This window comes from Tinamus guttatus, unplaced genomic scaffold, assembly GCF_059628265.1.
Source record: "Tinamus guttatus ecotype Peru unplaced genomic scaffold, ASM5962826v1 Tinamus_guttatus_pri_ptg000227l, whole genome shotgun sequence".
Taxonomy (NCBI): domain Eukaryota; kingdom Metazoa; phylum Chordata; class Aves; order Tinamiformes; family Tinamidae; genus Tinamus; species Tinamus guttatus.
Window position 1 is genome coordinate 4,818,323 of NW_028288761.1, and position 20,658 is coordinate 4,838,980.

Here is a 20,658-nt window from a genome sequence, read left to right on the forward strand (position 1 = left end):
CATGTGGTCTTGAGCATGTGTGGTTTCTTTAGCTTTTGATTTCCTTTCTGTATTGTGGTAACTGAGTTTGGAAGGCACTGCAGGGTTATATTCATGTTTTCATGAGATGCAGATATCTGCCCAGAATAGGCGGAAAGTTTCTGCCTTTCCCAGGCTTGTTTTGTTGGCTTGCTGCAGGAAACAGGGAGGCCTTCAAAGGTTCAGAGGCTTTATTTAATAATTGTAGTTAACAAACAGCTGCTTTGCATCAACCATCCCAAATGCCCTCAGTGCTTCCTTCTTGCTGGTAAAATCACTTCTGCTTTTGTCTGCACTGGCTGCTTCTAGGTAGGCCCCTTTCTGCAATGCAAAACCAGTTGATAACTCTTGCCTGTACTGTCTTCAAGAGAGTGGATTCAGGGCTAGGGGCAGATATATGTGTAGCCCTACAGCAAAGCACCTGCTGATCCTGGTGCTGATCCCAGGTGGGTCAGCACCAGGGGACTCTGCTCTCCCCTTTCCTGGCCTGTCCATGCGCTCTCCAGCAGGGCTGAGATGTGCCTCGTGCTTATAAAAAGCTGCTACTAGAAATAACAAGACCTAGCGGTTTGTCAAGTCTGTTCTTACTGAACTCTGTGAGGTGAAAATGTAGATTTCAAGTTACTGGTCTTGCATTGCTCTGCGTAGCTGTGGCAGTTGGAATCAGGACATTTCTAAAGAGAACAGGCTGGCTGCTTGTCCCTTCTTCACTGTAGGTTACACGAGTGGAAACTTCCTGTTGTGCAATAGCCCAACGTTGACTCCATGACGCAACGGCTGAATGAAAGAGCTTTCGCTCCTCCTCCTCCTTTGGGCTCTCCAGAGTTTTCTTGTATTGTGCAAGAAAGGCAGGTGGTTATTGGTAGCAGTACTTCTGGTAACTGAACTGGAGGCAACCAAAGTCGATAAGGGAAGAGAGTAGAGGCAAATACTTGTGGTTCTGCATGGTTGTGGGAGAGGGGTGATGATTCAGGGCTACTGTAAAGCCTTTCTCTTAAGGAAATGAGGCAATTTATTTCTGTCTCTACTTTCCCAGGTTTCGTGAAGGGTGCAGCTGTGATTCTTTGTATTTCACTGGAGTGCTAGTAAGTGGAACTTCTTGGTGTAAACTGACAAATTGATGTTTTGCTAGTTTCAATAACTGTTTTTTTTTTAATCGCTCAATTTCTTTTGTTCCTGCTAACTGCTTTGTAAACTTATTTTAATATGGTCCCATATTAAACTTGTCATTCTATATTGTCTTCTGTGAGAATGCTTAAACTAAGTAGTCTGAATGTCCTCATTCAGATTTTCTTCCTTTTTGAATTAGATGTATGATCTTAAATTATTTCCCATTACTTTTGTTTTTCAACCTGTACTATTCTGGGGATTAGAATCCAACTAAAATACATAGAACAGCATGGTATCTTTGTAAATAAAGTATGCTTGGGCAGAAATAAAAACTATATGTGTGTGTGTGTATGTGCATATATATATATATGTTATATATATAGATTGCTTTAAAATCAGTTTATTAACAAAAGATGTTGTTTACATGATAGAAACCAAAATGGATGCCATATCATTACAGAACCATTAAACATCCTGATTTGATATTAATTTTCATTCACAGAGTGAAAAGCAGGAAGGAACTGTTTTCAGTTTCAATTTAATTCTCAGTTTTAAATGAACATCATTGCTGAACAGAACTAGTTGTGAGTAGCATAACAGACAAAATATATCATTAGTTTCTGCGGTTGATAGATGGCTAACAATTCATATATACTATTTAGGAGTTTAGCCAAAGACTTGCACAAATTCAATAATTGGAAATCTCCAAAACTTTTACAGCAAGTAGTTATTTTCTAATTGAGTACCCATTGAATTTCTGAAGCCTTTGTAAGTTTTCCTGAAACTTAGCTATCTTCTTTTTAAAGAATGAATCAGTTTATTAATTATTTTAAAACTTTTGATTCTGTAAAGAGTTCCTTTACTCTTCTTTTTAATACTGCTGCTTATGGATCTCTGAACTATTTTGGACCTCTTTCTTTAGGAAATGTCATTACCACTGCCTTGTTTATCTAATAATCCCAAAGACTAAAAGCAGTATGCCTCACAGTTGGTACTGGCATCAATAAAAGTTCTTTCTGCCTTTTTTAAACTCTTTTTGGAAATCCTGGAAGAGTAGAGAGAGAGAGAAAAAAAAAAGACAAATGGTGAGCATTTTTATTCATGGGATGGCCGCTCTGAATGCCCACAGTTTTATTATTGTGTGTAAACAAAAACTGCAAGAGAGGCACTTACTAGTACTGCTTCAAAAGTGGAATATCATGAAGAGGGAATAGGGAGCAGCATGGTGTCTCAACTGCTCCAGGATTGACTTATACTTTCTCCTGACTTAAGGATGATTCTGTGTACCCAAAGCATGGATGCAGGTAGAGTTCAGGCTTATTTTGTAGTAGAGAGGTAGTTTGGAAGCTGAGATGATTATTTTAGCTTTTATTTACAGTCCAGCTGCCCCATGCAATTTAGATAGTTCTCTTTCACTATCAGTAAACAGAGAACTCTGAATGATTTTTTGTTAAATTATGTATACTAAAAGCATGAATTAAAATGTTGTTTTACAGAGTGATTATAAGCCGATTCTCAGAAATGCAAGGTGAGTAAAATATTGGCCAAATGTCATCTTTTAATATCAAAATCACTTAGAGATGCTCAGGCAATACTAGTTTTACTCTTTAAATTTACTTTTTAGTTTAAATGTTTTAGTTTAAATGTAATTTATGAAAGCCTTCTGAATGTTTGACAAGAGTTGCCTGACATCAGCTAAGTCTGCAGGTCAGCATCTCTTCAACTCTTTGTCCTCATGCAAAGAACTCCACAAAAATACTCCTTGTTGCTTCTCTATCTTGCTTGCTTCTGAGTATAAAATACAGAATTTCTGTGCATCACATTAGAGGTCCAGTTTACCTACCATGAAGGCAATTAATATCATAGTTTGTGTCTTTGAACTCTCATTTGCTGTTCTTGCAATTTGTCATAAAGTGTCTAAGATCATAGGGTGTCTCTGTAATAAAAGCAGTGTTGCTGGAGGACCTTGCTCTGGCCAAGCAGCAGGCACATCCCTGCTTGGTCCTGTGCCCCCCTCTAGTGGCAGTTAGATGCTGAAGTACTTCTCAAGAACTTGTTATTTCCTGTGGAATAACTGGCACACGAAAAAAACATGGAGGTGACTTACTTCATAAATTGTGGAACAGTTTCTTTCCTGTGCATCGCCATACAGGAATTGCAGGTTTCCAGAGCGTTGAAAGAAAGCCCATTAAAGCAATGGGCAAGCACGGTTCATAAACCAAACTCATGGGATATGAAAGCTGCAAAATAACTTTGCTAAAAGGACATTTCCTTGTAAATAAAGAAATTTTAAGACAGTTTTCCTGTTTTGATTAGCTGTGTAACTGCAAGTGCTACCACTTTTTTTCATGTTTAAAGGTATTTGGTCATCCCAACTTTGAAATAATTGTCACTATTTGTTTTGAACACCTTCGCGTTTAACTTTTGAATTGCCCTTCTTTGTCTGCATGGCATTTCTGCTACATGCAAGAATGGCACATTGATCTCATTTGCTTTACTCTGGGGGGATTAGAAGAATGTTGCAGTCCTGTCCTTTAGGAAATCCGGGGTGTTTGTAACTGAAATACACTGTAGATACAAGGATCTTCATAATTCAAAAGCGCAAACAAATGAATCCGATGAAGGTCTTTGGTGCAATTTGGACCTCCCAGTCGCCTAACTGCTTCTCTCCTGACAACGCAGGTCCTCCGGGAGCGGGGTACTACACCACGGGAATGCCGGCCGGCCTGGCAGTGCCCCCCATGCAGAACCAGCCCCCTGGGAATGAGGGGGTAATGTGGATGCCTGCGCCTCCTCCTCCTCTCTACTGCCCTCCCGGCCTGGAATACCTGACCCAGGTACCTGCGGCCCAGCTGGAAAAAGCCAAAACCCGCCTGTGGTGGTGTTACGGCTGAGTAATGTCACTGCTTTGGGGCCTGTTTTTGTGCTGTTAATGCAGTTTGAGCATGGAAATGCTTGTTAAGATAACACCACTTGACGGAGTATTTTGCCAAGTGGGGTCCTAGATAGCGGCTGTGGGCACCGTGCATTAAACCTCTTTACTGTGTTGTAAAGCTGCTATATGTGAGATGGAGTGTGGTTTGGCAAGCTGCATATAATATGTATGCATCTGAAAAATAAACAAATAAAAGGGCACCTGCAGCACATTACAGGTGCTCAGTTTTCTCCATGATGCTCTCCGTAAGTGTTTTGGAGAGGCTTCATAGATGTTGGGAGCACCATGGCAATAAGCCCTGTGTCTTTTAGCAAGCCCACCACGGGTATGGCTTTTGCCTTCTGTTTTAGTGTCCTGAAATACTCTGCTGATAAATGGACAGCATAGGACTTCTAAAGGATGGAGGACTTTTAGCCCCTTTCCTAGATTTGCTAGTAGATGATTTAGCCTCTGCAGAATATGCTGATTCTTAAAATTACATTTTACAATGGAAAAAATGCAATGCTGCTTAAAGCCAGATTTTTCTTATTTATAACTCATTAACTATTAATTTTGCTTTGTGTTTCAACCAGATTGACCAGATATTAATTCATCAGCAGATTGAACTTCTTGAGAGTAAGTGAAAAGTGTTTATAGGGGGAAATGTTTAAATCTGGCAATCACGAGCACTGTAATGTTTAGGCTTCCTCTGACATTGCTTATTAAAGGCAAAACTCTTTATGGATATCCACTTCTCTTTCCTGCCCTCCTTTTCTGTCCCAATCCCCTTAGAAACTTGTGGAGGAATGGAAAGAAGGAGAAAATGGTAGAAGATGATTTTAAGCTTGTTCCATCTCTTAAGACACATGGTCTTTGCCAGTGTTGAAGTAATGTCTCCTGTGTTATTAATTAATATAACCTCTACATGTCTGTCTTTCTATTTGAAGATTATCTTTTCTGTCCTGTCTTATTTCATGTGTTTCCATAGATTTGCATGTGGTTCTTATCCTTTATCCAGGCAGTCTTGCTGTTTGAACTTGAACCACTTTCCTTTTGCACCCTCATTCTGCTCACTTTAAGAATGTCTAAGTCATGTTATGAGTATTTTTGCAAAAAAAAAAAAAAAAAAAAAAAGGCAAAAAAACAAAAAAAATTCTCAACTAACACCTAACTCTGTTGTATTTCCTTTCTATAATGCCTGCAATATTTGTGAGAGAAATTAATTAAAATTAGCACCTTGCCTTTTGTTGCTTTCCATTTTTATTGCTGTGTGTCTTGACTCCTATGTTTTTCTGGTCTTCTGATACCGAACATATCTATGCCCTCTGCAGTCCTTTTCTTCAGCATAAAACTTAACAGTTTCTTTAAATCTCATCTGTCACTCTTCCCGGGGATCTTGTGAGCTGTGTTACTCATAACCGTTTTGCTTGCAGTGGCAGATGGTTTGAAGGTCTAGTGGGTGGTGGGACATCTCTGTGCTCTCCCTGTATTGCCAGGCTCATGTTGGCTTCCTTTTTTGTTATCTGTCTCTGACAGGCTTTCAGGAAGAGGTCTGGCTTCATTATATTAGCTCTGGAATTAATATTGTTTTTTGTCCCTTTTTTTGCACAGACAGACATCATAAATTAACCCTTCTATTACTAATTTTCAGTTATTACTGGCTTTGAAACAAACAACAAATATGAAATCAAGAATACGTTGGGGCAAAGAGTTTACTTCGCAGCAGAGGACACCGACTTCTGTACCAGGAACTGTTGTGGACCGTCGCGACCTTTCAACATCCACATTCTTGACAACCTGGGCCGCGAGGTGATAAACTTGCAGAGACCCCTCAGATGTTCTTCATGCTGTTTCCCTTGCTGCTTACAGGAGGTGAGCTGCTCCTTTTCACCTCCTTCCCTCCTGTGGATTACTGTTCTAAAAGGGGATTTCCTCAAATTCGGAGGTGAGAGGAAATAAGTCAGGTTGCATCTATAAATAACGGGAAGAGACGTGTGTGAGACTTTTGCACAGGGACTCTCTGTTCTGGGAAGGTCAGTGTGTGCTGCAGCACTTAGATTCACTTTTGCCACTACTGGTTTTGAGGGGGAGAAAATAAAACACACACACACACCCAAAAAAAAAGAAAAACACAAAAGAATTGATCTAGCAACACTTTGGGAAATGAGTGGCTTGTGCTGAAATCTATACTGGCAATGGCCCTTTGGCATAAGCTTTTGGGAAGCAGCAGCTAGAGTTTTCACTATTCTGTTGTAAAAGCAGCAAATTTGACATATGCTAAAGATTTTTTTCAAAATATTAGTAACTGTGGTGTGATGCGATTCCTGAAATCATTCTAAAGTCAAAAATTGCTTCTTAAACTTGTAACTTGTGTGTAGTTTTCTGAAGAAATTCATGAAAAATCCCATACAGCTATGTGGTTGGTTGCTGTGGAAAAGAAGTTGCATGCGGTTGGTGTATGAGAGTGTTTTTTGCCTAACAAGTGTTTCAAGGTGTGAACTGGTTTATGTGGGTTTGTTCTTTGCTTTGTGAAGCTGGAAGTTCAGGCTCCACCAGGAACACCAGTGGGTTATGTTGTCCAGAACTGGCATCCCTGCCTGCCCAAGTTTACCATTCAAGATGAAAAAAGAACAGATATACTGAAAATTATTGGCCCATGTGTTGTCTGCAGCTGTTGTGAGGATATTAATTTTGAGGTATGTGATGCTAGAAATTGTTTGTACTTATATTCTTTCAGATGGTAGTTTGATATTTGCAACTAGCTGCTCCACTTATTACCTGTCAACTGAACTGTAGCACATATTAAGTAGCACATATAATCCTTTAATGCTAAAATAATCCACTTCTTAGCTAGATTACTCTAGATAAACAAGTCAAATGTCCAGAATGACAGCTTGAATCCATTCATCAGTGAGAATGATCGCCTGTGACTGCACACAAACGTCTTAATTGGCATAGGTAGTAGCAAAATCTTTTCTGAGTGTTAGTCCCTAACAACAACAAAATGTTAATCTCTGCTGTACCACATGCTTTTTAAAATAACTTCCTACAACCACTGTGTCAATTGTTTAAAAGTCTTTCAATGAACACATAAACCAATGTTAGCAAGAACTAAAACATAAATTTCAGTGATTTAGAGTTACATTACTTGGCTTTGTTTAGAAATCGTGGTGATTAATGTGTATGCAAATGATACTATATTAACTGTCAGGCACATCACTCTAACACTTAATATTTTAAATGTTGAAAACACTTGCTAAACTGCATTTAATAGCATTTTATTTACTAGCAGATTATGTAGAGTTTTTACCTTGCTCAGAGCACTGGATTTGAGTAACATAATGTAGACAAAACACTAATCTCTGCATTGGAGTAGTAAAATGTAATTTAATTCTCACTTAAACAGTTCCTGACACATGGCATAAAGAAATATAATCTATTATATTGGCTAAAAGACAATGTTGCAGTTGAGTGTGTATGTGCCCATATGTGTGGCTACTGTCTTCCAACGCCATTAAAGCATTGAACTATACATTTGGATTATGGTTTAGGAGTATGTCTATGCCTCATAAGAATGCTTTAATTGAAATAACACAATTTTGATCTTTCAAAGGGATTATTACAGAAAGGAATATTATGAAGGACAGACTGAAAGTTTCATTTTATTTTAAACTAGGTGAAGTCCCTTGATGAAACTTCACCTGTTGGGAGAATTTCTAAGCAGTGGACTGGTTTTGTGAAAGAAGCATTTACAGATGCAGACAATTTTGGCATCACATTCCCAATGGACCTTGATGTAAAAATGAAAGCAGTCATGATTGGTGCTTGCTTCCTTATCGTAAGTCTATAATTCATTGGAACATGAACTGTTTTCTTCAACTCTATGTTCAAGCTGTGCTGCTAAAAGATGCAACCCTGGTCTCCTTGAAGTGAATGAGAGCCTATTGTTAAGTTTGTGTGGAAAGCCTTGTAAGGACTGCAAAAAAAAAAAAAATCAGATTATTAACTTTATTCATCAAATACTGCATTAAATGCTAAGGATATTTAAGAGTAGGTTTGTGTTTGATGAGGTTGAGAAACCTCATTAGGGGGAGAAAGACTCCTTAATGACTCGGTAATAGAGGCAAGCACATTTATGTGGCTGGTGAAACCAGAGGAGCTCAGATCTGCAGTAGCCAAGAGGGACTGAGACAGGTCAGACGCAGGCAGGACAAGAATGCTAACAAAATGAGCCCAGCTTCTGCTAGCTGGGACATGAGGTTTCCATGTGGGTGTTTTGTTGCCTCTGTCTCCATGGATGTCCTGTGGCTCATAGGTGAGACCCAACTGATGGAGGGTGGGAAGGGGGATCCTCACCTCCCTCTTAAGGTATAAGGTTTTTGAAGAAAAAGTGCCCTGCAAGACAACAAGCAGAGCTCTAACTGTGAGATGCACTGACTTTGTTTTTTGTTTCCTCCTCAGGATTTCATGTTTTTTGAGCATGGTGCAGATAATAAACAGCGAACAGGAGTTTGGTAATGAAATCTAGAACTTTTTGTTTAAAAAGAAGAAGAAAATAAGTTGCCTGACTTTCCAGTGGATTACAGAACTCGAGCGAGAATGTGAGAAGCATGGATCTTGTTCTAACTGCTGTGTAGTCTAGCTTCTTTTTTGTAATCTCACAATATCCGCATCGGAACCCTTTGTCTGTATAGATCAATATTGTAAATTACAGAAATCTATAAACTTTTTTCCACATAGTAGTCTTGGGCGCTTTTATGGAAGTATTCTCCTCTTAAGAATTAACGTAACTTTGTCCAATATTAATATAAGTAGTCAGCCTAATGAAGAAGTCTTGATTTTTCTGGTGGCTCTTTCTTTAGTATTTTTGCCTTTGTGTTCACAAGCATCTACAATGTCTTACGAAATTATATGTACCCACTTCCTCCTCTGCCCTCCCCGTGCCCCCTCATTGCTGCTGTGGACTCCTTTTGGTGCTCTCAGGAATTAGAAACAGCAGTCTGTGCTGTTATGAAAGTCTTAAATTATGTTATGCCTTGTTTAGTGTCTGCTGCTACAGCCACTGCAGAATACGGCCTGCAGAATAGGAATTCCTGAAGGTGCATTTTTATTAATCAGCACCGTTTCTAGGGAATTCAATTGTTGTTATTTGGAAAGTGTTATGTTTTATCAAATTGTTTTTAATGTGGTATTGGAAATTGGTGGTACTGGAGTCTTATTGAAGTCAAAATTATTGTCAAGGATTGATTAGTTCCACTCGGAATAGATGTCATAATGACAGAAACCTAACTAACATGCCTATAAGTAGACTTGCATGGATTCATATGGCTAAACCTGTCAGTATTTTTTTTTATCTAAGTGTTCACGTAGAAAATGTATGACCATAGTGGGTATGCCTTTTCAGCCTTACCTGAAGCTCTGAAGTCCTAACCTCCAGCACATTCAATAGCTGCAGTTTCCATAGACACTAGAATTACTCTAACATATGTATTCTATAAGATTTTTTCCTGTTTTGTTTGTTGTTGTTTTTGAAGATATCTAAATAACTTGGGCTAATGGCACATTAACTTTTTTTTTTCTCATTACTTCATATAACACAAAATCTCATTGTTCATATTTTGCTATGTTTAAATATTTAGCATAAGCCCTACAGGTGCCATCAAACCAACTATCTTGAATAAAAAAAGAAGGCACAACCATTCACATACATGCCTGTAAAGAGTAAAAGAAGAATATGGGGATCTAAGCAGTCAGGAATGATCAGGTTCACATCAAGATGGGTAGGCAAAAAATGCCTGGTTATAATTTCTGTAACTTAAGGAGAATTACAGTCTCAAGTTTTAACAATTCTGTAAAGTGTTATCAAAACAAAGATGTCTTGGCTTAAAAGTTGCTTCTTAAAGACAGAAAAACTCAAAAATTAAGTTGTAAAAATTATGCTGTTGTCTATTTAAACTTTTGGGTTTCATGCTGCTTGAGCCTACTGATTAGTTTGCTACAGTTTATGCCTCATGTATTTAGAAAAATTAGAAAAGAAGGACAACAAGGCAAAGCAACTGAGCACCTGAATACAGCTACAGTATTCACTAATTAAGATGCAAGGAGTTTAAGCTGAGACTTCCACATTTCCCAGAATTATGGTAAGAAGGAACATGAAAGAAATCCCCCAATCTCAGGAGAGAGAGACCATTTTGCTAGAGAAACTTTGTTAGCTGAGTAACTGGATAGTTAAATGTTTGTTGTACAGCTCTTGTTCATATTCCTCCAAACTTCTGTTTTAAAAAATTTTTCATTATCTGATCCCTTAAGAACTTGAAAGTATTAAATGGGAAGGCAACTCTTTAGTTAACCAAACACTATCTTATCACCTTCATCTCTGTTTTTTCCTTTTTTTCTAATTATATTTAAATTCAAGAATGCTTCCTCCTTAAATTCTTCAAAGACTTCTGGAAACAGCTATGAGCTAGTCACACAAGCTAGCTCATTTCTGAGAATGATTGTGCTATATGCAGAAACCATTCTTCAAGCAGTGTTGCTTCGTTTTGAGAGAACCCATAACCCCATCCATGTTTAGGAAATCACCAGTCTCTAGAACTCTCTACTTTTCATTTTTTTAGACCATTATTCCATTGTTTTAGAATGACAACGATGATTAAAGGACTGGAACATCTATCATATGAGGAAAGACTAAGGGAACTGAGCCTGTTTAGTCTGGAGAAGAGAAGACTGAGAGGAGATTTGATCAACATGTTCAAATACCTGAGGGGTGATTGTAGGGAGGATGGAGGATGGGGCCAGGCTCTTCTCCGTGGTGGCTGGTGACAGGACAAGCGGTAACGGGTGCAGGGTGAAAAATAGGAAGTTTAATCTCCATATGAGGAAGAACTACTCAACTGTGAAGGTGACAGAGCCCTGGAACAGGCTGCCCAGAGAGGTTGTGGAGTCCCCTTCTCTGCAGATCTTCCAAACCCGCCTGGACGCCACCCTGTGCCACGTGCTCTACGTGACCCTGCGTGTGCAGGGAGGTTGGACCTGATGACCTCTAGAGGTCCCTTCCAACCTTAATGATTCTGTAATTCCCCTCTCCATAAATCCAGGCTTTGGAAGGCATTAGAAGATTTTCAGCACAGTGTCTGTTATTCAATTCCATCTGAGGTAGGTAAAGCTGTTATATATAATCTTTAAGGGGTGATATTTGCAGGTGGATTTTTCTAGTTTTGTTAATGACCTTTCCATCTGTGTCATCTCTAAATTTTTCATTTCTAGCTGTACTGGAGATGCAGTCACTTAATGAAACCCTAGGGACAGTGAGGTATAGAATGCATAATTCATGTGCTATTTTTCTTTTTTTTTTTAAAAAAAAAAAAACACATATGTAATCCCAGTTTCTAGAAAGAAAAATTATAAGAAAAAAAAAAGTCAGCTACCCCTAACCTTTGTCTTAAGCAAGATTGGCTTTCTGCCAAGTTCATGGAGGAGGACGGTTGTTTTAAAGTACCTTTTGTTACAGTTAACTGTTGTCTAAAAATTTTTAATTCACTAAGGGAAGCTTAAAAAATGTTTTCTTGGGTCCTTTCATAGAAAATCCTAAGAACAGCCTTTATGTCCACCATATACTTATTTGTTTTATTAATAATCTGCACGTACTACTTAGTTTTATTAATGAGAACAACTTTGAGAAAGCTGCGGAGCTGATGACAGGAGAGCAGGGACTGAACAATAGGAGGGTGTTTGGGAAAAGGAAAAGCAAGTGGTTTTCATGACCTCATGCTCTTTTTTTCATACGTCATTGGAAATGCCAATGGTGGTAATGAAAATCAAATCTTTGCTCAGGGGAACGTGTTTTAGAACTGCATGGTTTAAGTGCTTGACTATTAATGTCTAACAGTTGCCTGAATATGAATGTTAATAACTGGTGGGAGAAATAGCTGGTGGAATTGATAAAGAGAAGTCAAGGGATGTCATAGAATAGGAAGTTGCAGAATCAAGGCAGCATGCTGATAAGAGAACAGCTCCGAATTAGAGCAAGGAAACGGATGCAGGTCGAATGGAGGGGAAACCACACCACAAGAAGCAATTTCCATCAAAAAATAATGTGGTAAGACTTTTATATCTCCCATCTGATTAGTTTTAAAAAACAAAGACCCTCCCAATATAACCCGGAGTCAGTAAAAGAGAATAGAGAAAAGCAGGAGCACGTCCAGGGTGGAGGCAAAAACTCTGCTCCTGTAGAAATGCTGTGTTAGACCGGGACCGCAGAAAAGCTCTATACCTGCTCTTGTGATTTATGCTTATATATGGCTTGCTTATACACCAGTTCAGACCTCTCTAGGACTGGATTAGTTACTCTGATGCCTTCTTCTCATTGTCCCTCTCCAAATCTGGGCAAGTGTAGGGAAATACACTTTATGGCAAAAAAAAAAAAAAAAAAAAAAAAAAAAAAAAAAAAAAGGGCAGCTAAATCTTTATATAATATGATGTGCCTATAACTTTATGGTCCTAAACTGCTTCTGAGCCTATATGCTACATTCTGCTTCTAAAGCTGCTGGTAACTGGGAGGCTAGAAGCAACTTTTGCTGAGTCCTAAAGAAGGTACTGTCGAATAAACCAAGCATCTAAAGTTTGTGTTAGGTTGATTATAAGGTTGCATGTGAAGTATCAATAAGATGAAAAGGAATTTCTCTTTTTTGGCCTGAAATCTGTGATCTGCAAGACTCTTGGTCCAGAGAAGTACAGAGAGGAATCACTTTTTTTTTTTTCTCCTTGTGCCCCTTGCCTCTTTTTTCATTTCCCCTTTCTGCTTCATTTTTTCTTTAAGATGTTTGCTGATAGAAGTAACAACAAAATATAAAGCCTACTTATCTCCCCTAGAAACATAAAGATCGACATAGTATATATGCTATAAAAGAGAGGAATTTAGATTTAATTCTTAATATAAGCGAATTATCACCTTAATGAGCTGCATTGCAACAAAAGCCAAAGAGAAGGAAGCAATGCAAACAGTGCTGAAAACTGCATCTGCTGTTTTTAACGCTGCGCTTTCCTGGGAGCTGGGCCTGGACCCTGCTTGCAAGAGGGGGCAGTGTTAGCACAGAAATTGCTTTGGCACTGCTTAAAAACCATCCAGTGAGGTTCTCATGCATTCCCCGGGTTGTCATTCTGATTTTTGCAGTGGAAGGATTTTAGATTACGCTATCTCCAAAGTATGTATTCCCTGACTGAGTGTGGAAATGTGTCTTTCCCACCAGAGTAGCAAAGTGTTAAGCTTCAAAAGCAGTTATGGGCCACTAGGAAAATTAAACATTGTGTGAAAGGATGTCAAGCCATGATTCATTAAAAAGAGAAGGAAAAAAAAAAAAAAAAAGGAAAAGGAAAATGCCATGTAATACCCTTATAGCTGCTTTTGTCTGGGTTTATGATAGAACTGAGGACTGGTCTATGATCCCTGATGTAATTTACTACACACCAAAAAAGATGCTCATACATCACAGTATCGTTTGTCAAAGCCACAAGGCTGATTCACTGCTGGCTGAATCTGACTGATTTATGACAGGGGTGAATCCTGGAGAAGAGGGGTGCCGCAGGCCGCGAGTGCTTCACAGGGACATGATGGCACGTGGCTGAGCCCTGGGGACAACCAGCCCCACGCCTGGGAGCTGCAGCTCTTCCAAGGTCTCAGGTGCATTTTTCTTTTCTTTTTGGATGTTTTAACTTAGCTACTGAGCTGAGTTTGCTCTTGGCAACTGAGGTGGTCAATGTTGCTCTCTCACAAGCAGAGGGGGGTGACACAGATGATCCAGCCCTTGCCCCAGGCCATCTTGCAGCTAGGAAAGCTGAGGGTTGTGGTGAAGGCTAAAATTAAAGGTGTTTATGAGAAGAAACATATAAACAAAACAAAACCTACTAATTTAAATGACACTGGAGACACTTAAGGCTTCTCTCAGTGAAGAAGACACTGAGGAATTTGTGGCTGCCTCCATGGTTTTATGGCAACATTTGCTGATACTATGTATAACCAACATGTCATTTTGGTAGTGTGTTGTAGTTGAGATGCTGGTTATGTGTTCCTGCCCTGAAGTTCCCTCTCCCTCATACAAGTGTAAAGTTTTCTTGAATGTCGGGGTTTGTTTTGCACAGTTTGAACAGTGTAACTCTCCCAAGTGCCTGTGCTTAGAGCAGCATGAAGCAACACGTGTGTATTTTCTATTTAATCAGACCAGCTGTGTAATCTGCGTGTCCTGCACATCACAGATGGCTTTGACACAAGAGTCTTTATGTTGTGTAAGTTGTTTCTTCAGCTCTTTATGACCCTTCTCAATCTCCCCAGCTGATATTTTGGCTCAGGTTTTACTTCCTGGTTTTACTTCATCTCTCTCCATCCATGCAGCACAGAGCAGAGTAACATTTGGCCTTGAGGAATTGGAACAAAGTGAATTTTAATACTGCAGGCGTGGTGTATGTTTGCCAGAGCCCCTACATGTTAACACTTAAACCTTAGCTTCTCTTAGTCCTGCAATAGGGTGTATGATAGTGAATGCAGCTTCAGTATTATTATTATTTACTTTCATTGCATTGAGTATAGTTTTAAAACAAAACCAGGGCACTCCCTCCCTCTGGCCCTTCTCTTCAACAAATTTCTCAATTTTCTGAAAGCAGAATTTGTGGATCCTGGAAAATGTAGGCCTTTCAGTGGACTGAGGCTGAGTTGCTGAGTTTGCGGACATCGAGTTTATGTCCACATTCTCCTTGTTGCCAGATTGGAATAGAAAATAAATACAAGGAAAGTTTTTCAGCACAGACAAGGGTTCACTGTGCCCTGTACTCTTTTTCCACTGAAAAAAAACTTTAGAAAGGTCATGAGAGGTGGTGAGCTAATATTAAAATGCACCAAGAATTAAAGCCAGCCATTGAAATGAACAGGAACTTACCTGTGGGTTTCTGTGCTCATTTTCAATTAAAAAGAGCAGTATTCCAGAGGCAGAGAACAGAGAAAATTCAGAGAAAAAGCTTGATGAATAAATCCAGTAAAGGTACTTACACTGTGTATGCTCCATTTACAGCACTTAACTTGCTAAGCAATAAGTTCAACTTCAGTAAATGTTTGCTCAAAAGTGGATAATCAAGTAATGAAAAATATATAATAGAGGTCAGCATTTATGTATGCTTTAAGGGAGCTACTACAATGCAATACCAGAGCAAAATAGGAAGTAATCAACATTTCTTCAGCTGCAAATATGAATTTTTTTTGCATCAAATTGTTTTCCTGGGAACAGCACCTAAGTAGTTGCGGTGGAATTCCACAAAAGCTTGCACTATCAAATAACTTCAAGTCAAATTTGCAAACAGAAAAATGTGCTAGTCAAGTGCTTTCATCTTTTCAAAAAAGATGTAATTAGGTGTAAACATCCGTGAAATATGTCCAACCACACAAGCCAATTGATACAAGGCTTGAAGAAGTCAATTAACTGTGGTGCAGAGGGCACCTAGCACCATGGGTAAATCTCTGGGTGCCAACTCAGAACAAGCCACAGCGATATTTCCATGCAGGGACATATTAAGTGACCTTTGGTTATCATATACTTTAAAATTTGGCCATTCGAAAATGTGAACAAATCTGCTTGCAATGGGAAAAGGGACAAGAGAATTGTGCTAAAAATAGCAGAGCTGTTCAAACGTTGCCATAATCAAGCCGCAGACTGGAGTGTTTGGATAAGTGAAAGGTCAGAGAGCCCTGCTGGGATACTCCCTGCATTGCAGGTGAGTGGGAGATCCAATAATTTTCCTAGAGCAAGTCCCAAAGCTTCATCTGTTCTGAGCTACCAACCCATGATACATACTGAAAAAAGTGCTTTCTCTTTAGAGAGGAGGAAGAATCTGACATATCAGTGCAGGACAGGCCTCACAACGGATGCCACAGAGGTAGAGCCAAAGTGGCCAAGACTTCCAGAGCGTCTCCTGCCAGCTCCCACCGAAATTCCTCTGGAGCTGGTGGCTGTTCACAGGCTGGCAGCACATCGCCAAAGACTCAGTCATCAAGGACCAAAATGCTTGAGTCATGATCTTAGCTGTAATATTGGAATATTTAAGAGAAACTCAGTAAGCGTGACCATCAGATCACAGCAGGTGACCTTCTTGTCTTAAATGTCCCTTCATGTCTTAAAATATGTGAAGCCATAAACTCTTCCCCAAAGAAATAAAAAAGCTGCAAAACATTTGAGGACAATTCTGAAGCTGCTTCCCACTTGTTAATCCAGCAGCTTTGTACTGGAGGATTTTACATGTATTGTGCAATTCTCTAGGTAATTAAATTTGAATTAATGCTTGCATTACATGCAGTTTAGACAGTGGCCTCTTGGAGATTTTTTTTTTTTTGCCTCTAGACCTGCATCTAAGCTTCCCTTGACTAATTCCCATTAGTTTCTCACTTATAGGTGAGCAAGAGGTGACTTTCTCAGATTTAAAAGTTTACACAGGGGATGCTTCAAGAAGCTTTAGTACAAGAATTAGTCTTTAAGGCAAAAGTAAGGCAAAATTCTGCAGAAGGTTGAAAATGATTCACAGGAATTATCCCCTTAAAAGCAATATTCCCTTTCTTTATCATTGCTAAAGAGAAAAACGCATTGTCCCATGTGGGGAGGACCTCAGTGTTATGCAGGATGGCCACATGTCTCATTGACCAGTGACATAAGGTCATTTTCCAAAAGCTCATTGCCCACAGTCACCTCTGGTTATATGTATGTGGAGAAACAAACCCAATTTGCTACTACCTGTTTTGTGAATCTTTACTATCTGCCAAATATTTTCCTGTAGGCCCCAAAGAGATGATGTCACAGAGTTTTGCTCTTGCTATCACCCATCCATCACCTAAATTAGGTGTTTTTCAATGCCTTTTTCACCAAGGTATCCAAATCTTTCTCTGCCTAGTCATGCTCTCCAGTTATGGAGTCCCAAACTGATGGCAATCACAGATAGAGATTTGTGTGGAGTTAGAAGGGAATGGACAAACTCAAAAACAAACCTCTTCGATAATGACAGTCTGATAAATCATGCCTGTTTTTTCCTCTGCAGTGCAAAAGGGGATGAAGGGGAAAGGAATGACCTAATTTAGTCATTGAGATGTATGGCGTGACAGAAGTGTTTTCCTAAAAATACATATAAAATGAAAATCCATCTTTCCTGTAGGTGACTGGGCAGCAGTTGACTTCTGTGACTCATTTTGGAGAAATTCCATGAGTTGGAAAGAAAAGGAATAAATGATAGATATGGTGATTGTAAAACAAGTCCCTGCCTATGCTACTTCAAATGCAATCAGAGGTACTAATAGTTGCAGGGCTGCAGAAATCTCCCCGTCTTGGAGATGCCAAGTAGATGCTCATTAGCAGGGCTGTGCTCTGAAGGTCAGCCTGGGAGTGCTGGTTCTTTTTAAAAGAAAGCGAGCCTCATCTGAGGCTCTTGGCCTGCTGCCTTAAAATTGTGGACATTTAATCAGTAGCTTCATCCTCACTGCAGTCGGGCCGAAGCGTGGTGTAAACGACAGCAGAGTTAAGGCCAAGGCAACTGCCCCAATTGGCTGCAAGGAGAAGCAGCCAGAGTGGAAAAAGTGTGTGGATGGGCTACGTGCAGTGGTGTTCAAATGCACAGCGTTTGTTTATGGAAGCTTATATTCAGCTGTACCATCAGAGGTCTCAATTATAGTCCTCAAGCTCAGGGGGAACAAAACATTAGAATTATGTTTGAGAAGTAACTGTCTGATGACCCCAAGCCCTCCCCTCCTCTTCCTGTACTCACCCTGTCTTTTCTGTATAAAATTTTTGACGTTGTTTCCCAATGGCATAAAGGTTGCAACACTTTCCATCTAGTGTTAGTAAAGCCTGGAAAAATGTAATGATTCAACAGAACAAATGTATCTTGGTAGGCAGCAAGCGGGTTTGTTAGTGAATGGCAGAAGGGAGGTAGGAAGAGAAGGATTTAAAGACTTGCTCTTCCCAAAACAACAAGAATCCTCATCTTCTCTGATTGTAATTTGGAAAAAATTCACACAAATTACCAGAAAGAGGAAAATAGAGATTTTGTGGAAGCCTAGCTTTAGTGTATGCAACTCTTTCTTGAATTCTGTGATTTACACAGTGCTCTCTCTGGGTTTGGTAGTTACTTCAGGTATGGTACAATTTAAAAGTAATATTTTGTTCTCTAAGTGATTTTTATTGTTTAGATTGGAAAGCCAGGGGAGGTTGCCGCTGTCATCTATAGAGGATTGGATCTTAAGAGTGGTTAATATGAATACTCTGTGGAAATGCTAAGTTCTCACAGATTTAAATAATGATTAGAGAATCCTCAATGACTCAGTAAATATTTAGCAAAAGTCTTAGTCTTAACATCATCACTCGGATTGCTAATCTACTGCTAGCTTGTATATGACTCATTATGCTTCTGCAGGCTGTCACTGCAGAGCTGTACACAGTGTGTCTGACATTGTTCCAGAGTGAAACAAAATCAAAATAATTTCAATGAAAATAATAATAATAATCCACCGGTGTTCTGTAATGATGCCCTCTGGCAAAAAGCAGTTCACTTATCTGCTTGTTTGCTTGAAATTTTTTCAAAGGTTTTATAGAATTGATGTGTTATTTAGGAAGGCAAGGTTAAAAACAATGTCCTGTGTTTGGATGAGAAAATAGTGACGTTTGTAATAGCTCCTAGTTCCTGCAATTTCAAAATGACTTGCATGGACTCTGAGACCTGAAAACCATGATTTTTATAATATCTGGCAGTTTGGAGTCTTTCAGATGCCGCTAATCTCTAGGAGTGTGATCCAACAAGTATTTTGATCTGTGCTCAATTTAGGTGAAAACAATTGAGTTGACTAGTGTAAAATTACATAGAAAGTGAACTGATTAAATAATCTGCAGGCCTGGGACCTAGTTCTTGAATCTGATGAAGCAACACCTTCAACAGCATCTTGAAAAAAAGATGAAGGCCGTGTGACTGGAAACGTTGTATTCATGATTGAATAAGTTTACCAAAGACTTGGAAATGTGTGTGGATGGTTCTGAACTGTATTCCAGGTTGGAGCAGACTGGCTGACTTAGGTGGTTGAGTCATCTCCAAATAGAGTTGGCAGAACAAAAGATAATACACACAAAAAAAGGGGACTGAGCTAAAGATAGTTGCATGTTCCTGTCATAAAACACAATGACATACATGCTGACCTGCAGAGCTTTTAAAAGAGTGATTTATACTGAGACTGGGATAATATATAGCCCTGGTTACACTGCATGGGCTAATTTTGAAAGAAAGCATAGTTTTGGTAGAAAATATGAAGAAAAAAAACATCTTGCAACTGAAGATTGATGGAAGGGAAATAATATAAGAATGTATGGCATAAAGGATTTTTTCTTTCTTAATATTTTGTCTCAAATATATCTGGTTAGAAACAACTCAGTAGCTTAATCCATACTGTCTTTTAAAAACTTATCCTTTCCAAACTGTGTAACAACAACAGTGTTACTGATTTTTTTCCTTTTCTCCTACACCCAGTAAACTCCTGGTCCTGAAATATAGAAATAAATAAGAATGACATGTCCTACTAAGTGTGAGAGAAACATGCAGATGAGCTATATTGTATTCTGGTATAAGTATACAACTATTTAGAATGCCTTATTTCAATAGCATTCTAAATTTTAGCAGGCAGAATAGAAGCACAATTTGAGAGACCATTAATAACATTTTCCTGTAAGTAATGTTTTTGCAAAGATGATAATTTGCTAGGTAGCTACCTGACAGGGTGTGATATAGAGGCTACAAGGTCAACTCAACAAGTCAATGGCAAGAATATTCTTAGCTGAGTATAGAGTTACAAGAACCTCTGTGTTTCTTTTGCTGCAGAGTCCATTTTTACACTGACAACAGGATTGCTGTTACCTGGCCACTTACCAGGAATGTCCTGTGGATGTGAGCTCTGAGCCTGCCACGTTTCCCTCCTCCTTTATCTCTCCAGGGGCAGAGACTCCTGCACAGTCTATCTGATGATGCATAGGTACTACAACCCAATATCTGTATGAGGATTGTGATTTCTGGTCTGCTAAAACCAGTGAAAATAATTTGGGGTATAGTCTTTATATAATGTGCAGCATATCCCCTTGATGGACTGAGGAAAAACTGAGGAAAAGGGAACAGTAGGAATACAGTCACTCAGGCTCTTTGGCATATGATGCTCAGGTATATGCGGTTCTGGTCATTGCTGATTCTTCTGCCCACAATTTTTATGATTTGCTGTTCACAGCACTGATGTTGTGCTGCACTATCTGTAATTCCTGCTACTGATCACGATTTCCTTGTGGAGCAGCTGGTTGCCTTCTGATACACACTGGAAGCTTGTTTAGTTTTCTGTAAATAAGGGTTTTCATTCCTTCCCATTAACTAGTGTAAAATCAATGCATCTTGGACACTACAGATTTTGGATTATCTGGAAGTGAAGCAGACAGATCTCTGAAACTCCTCTCCTTAAGCTCAGAGCAAAATGTACTGTCAGTGTTTGCCAGACAGCCAACTCACCAGAACTGCCTTGGTTTGTAAAGACATCATCTTCCTGAGCAACCAAACTAAAGGAGTACTAA

General features: G+C 39.2%; 1 protein-coding gene and 1 long non-coding RNA gene across 2 annotated transcripts in view; one reads left to right on the plus strand and one right to left on the minus strand.

The window, feature by feature from the left end:
- Positions 1–20,658, minus strand: part of LOC148594579 (uncharacterized) — a 576,515-nt gene that overhangs the window by 360,724 nt on the left and 195,133 nt on the right. The gene's annotated exons all lie outside the window — the stretch shown is intronic.
- LOC104574495 (phospholipid scramblase 1) lies at positions 3,813–8,779 on the plus strand. Its single transcript, XM_010221754.2, has 6 exons — positions 3,813–3,965; positions 4,636–4,678; positions 5,694–5,914; positions 6,577–6,738; positions 7,719–7,880; positions 8,504–8,779. The coding sequence occupies exons 1-6, from the start codon at positions 3,843–3,845 to the stop codon at positions 8,558–8,560; spliced, it is 768 nt and encodes a 255-aa protein (XP_010220056.2). The 5' UTR covers positions 3,813–3,842; the 3' UTR covers positions 8,561–8,779.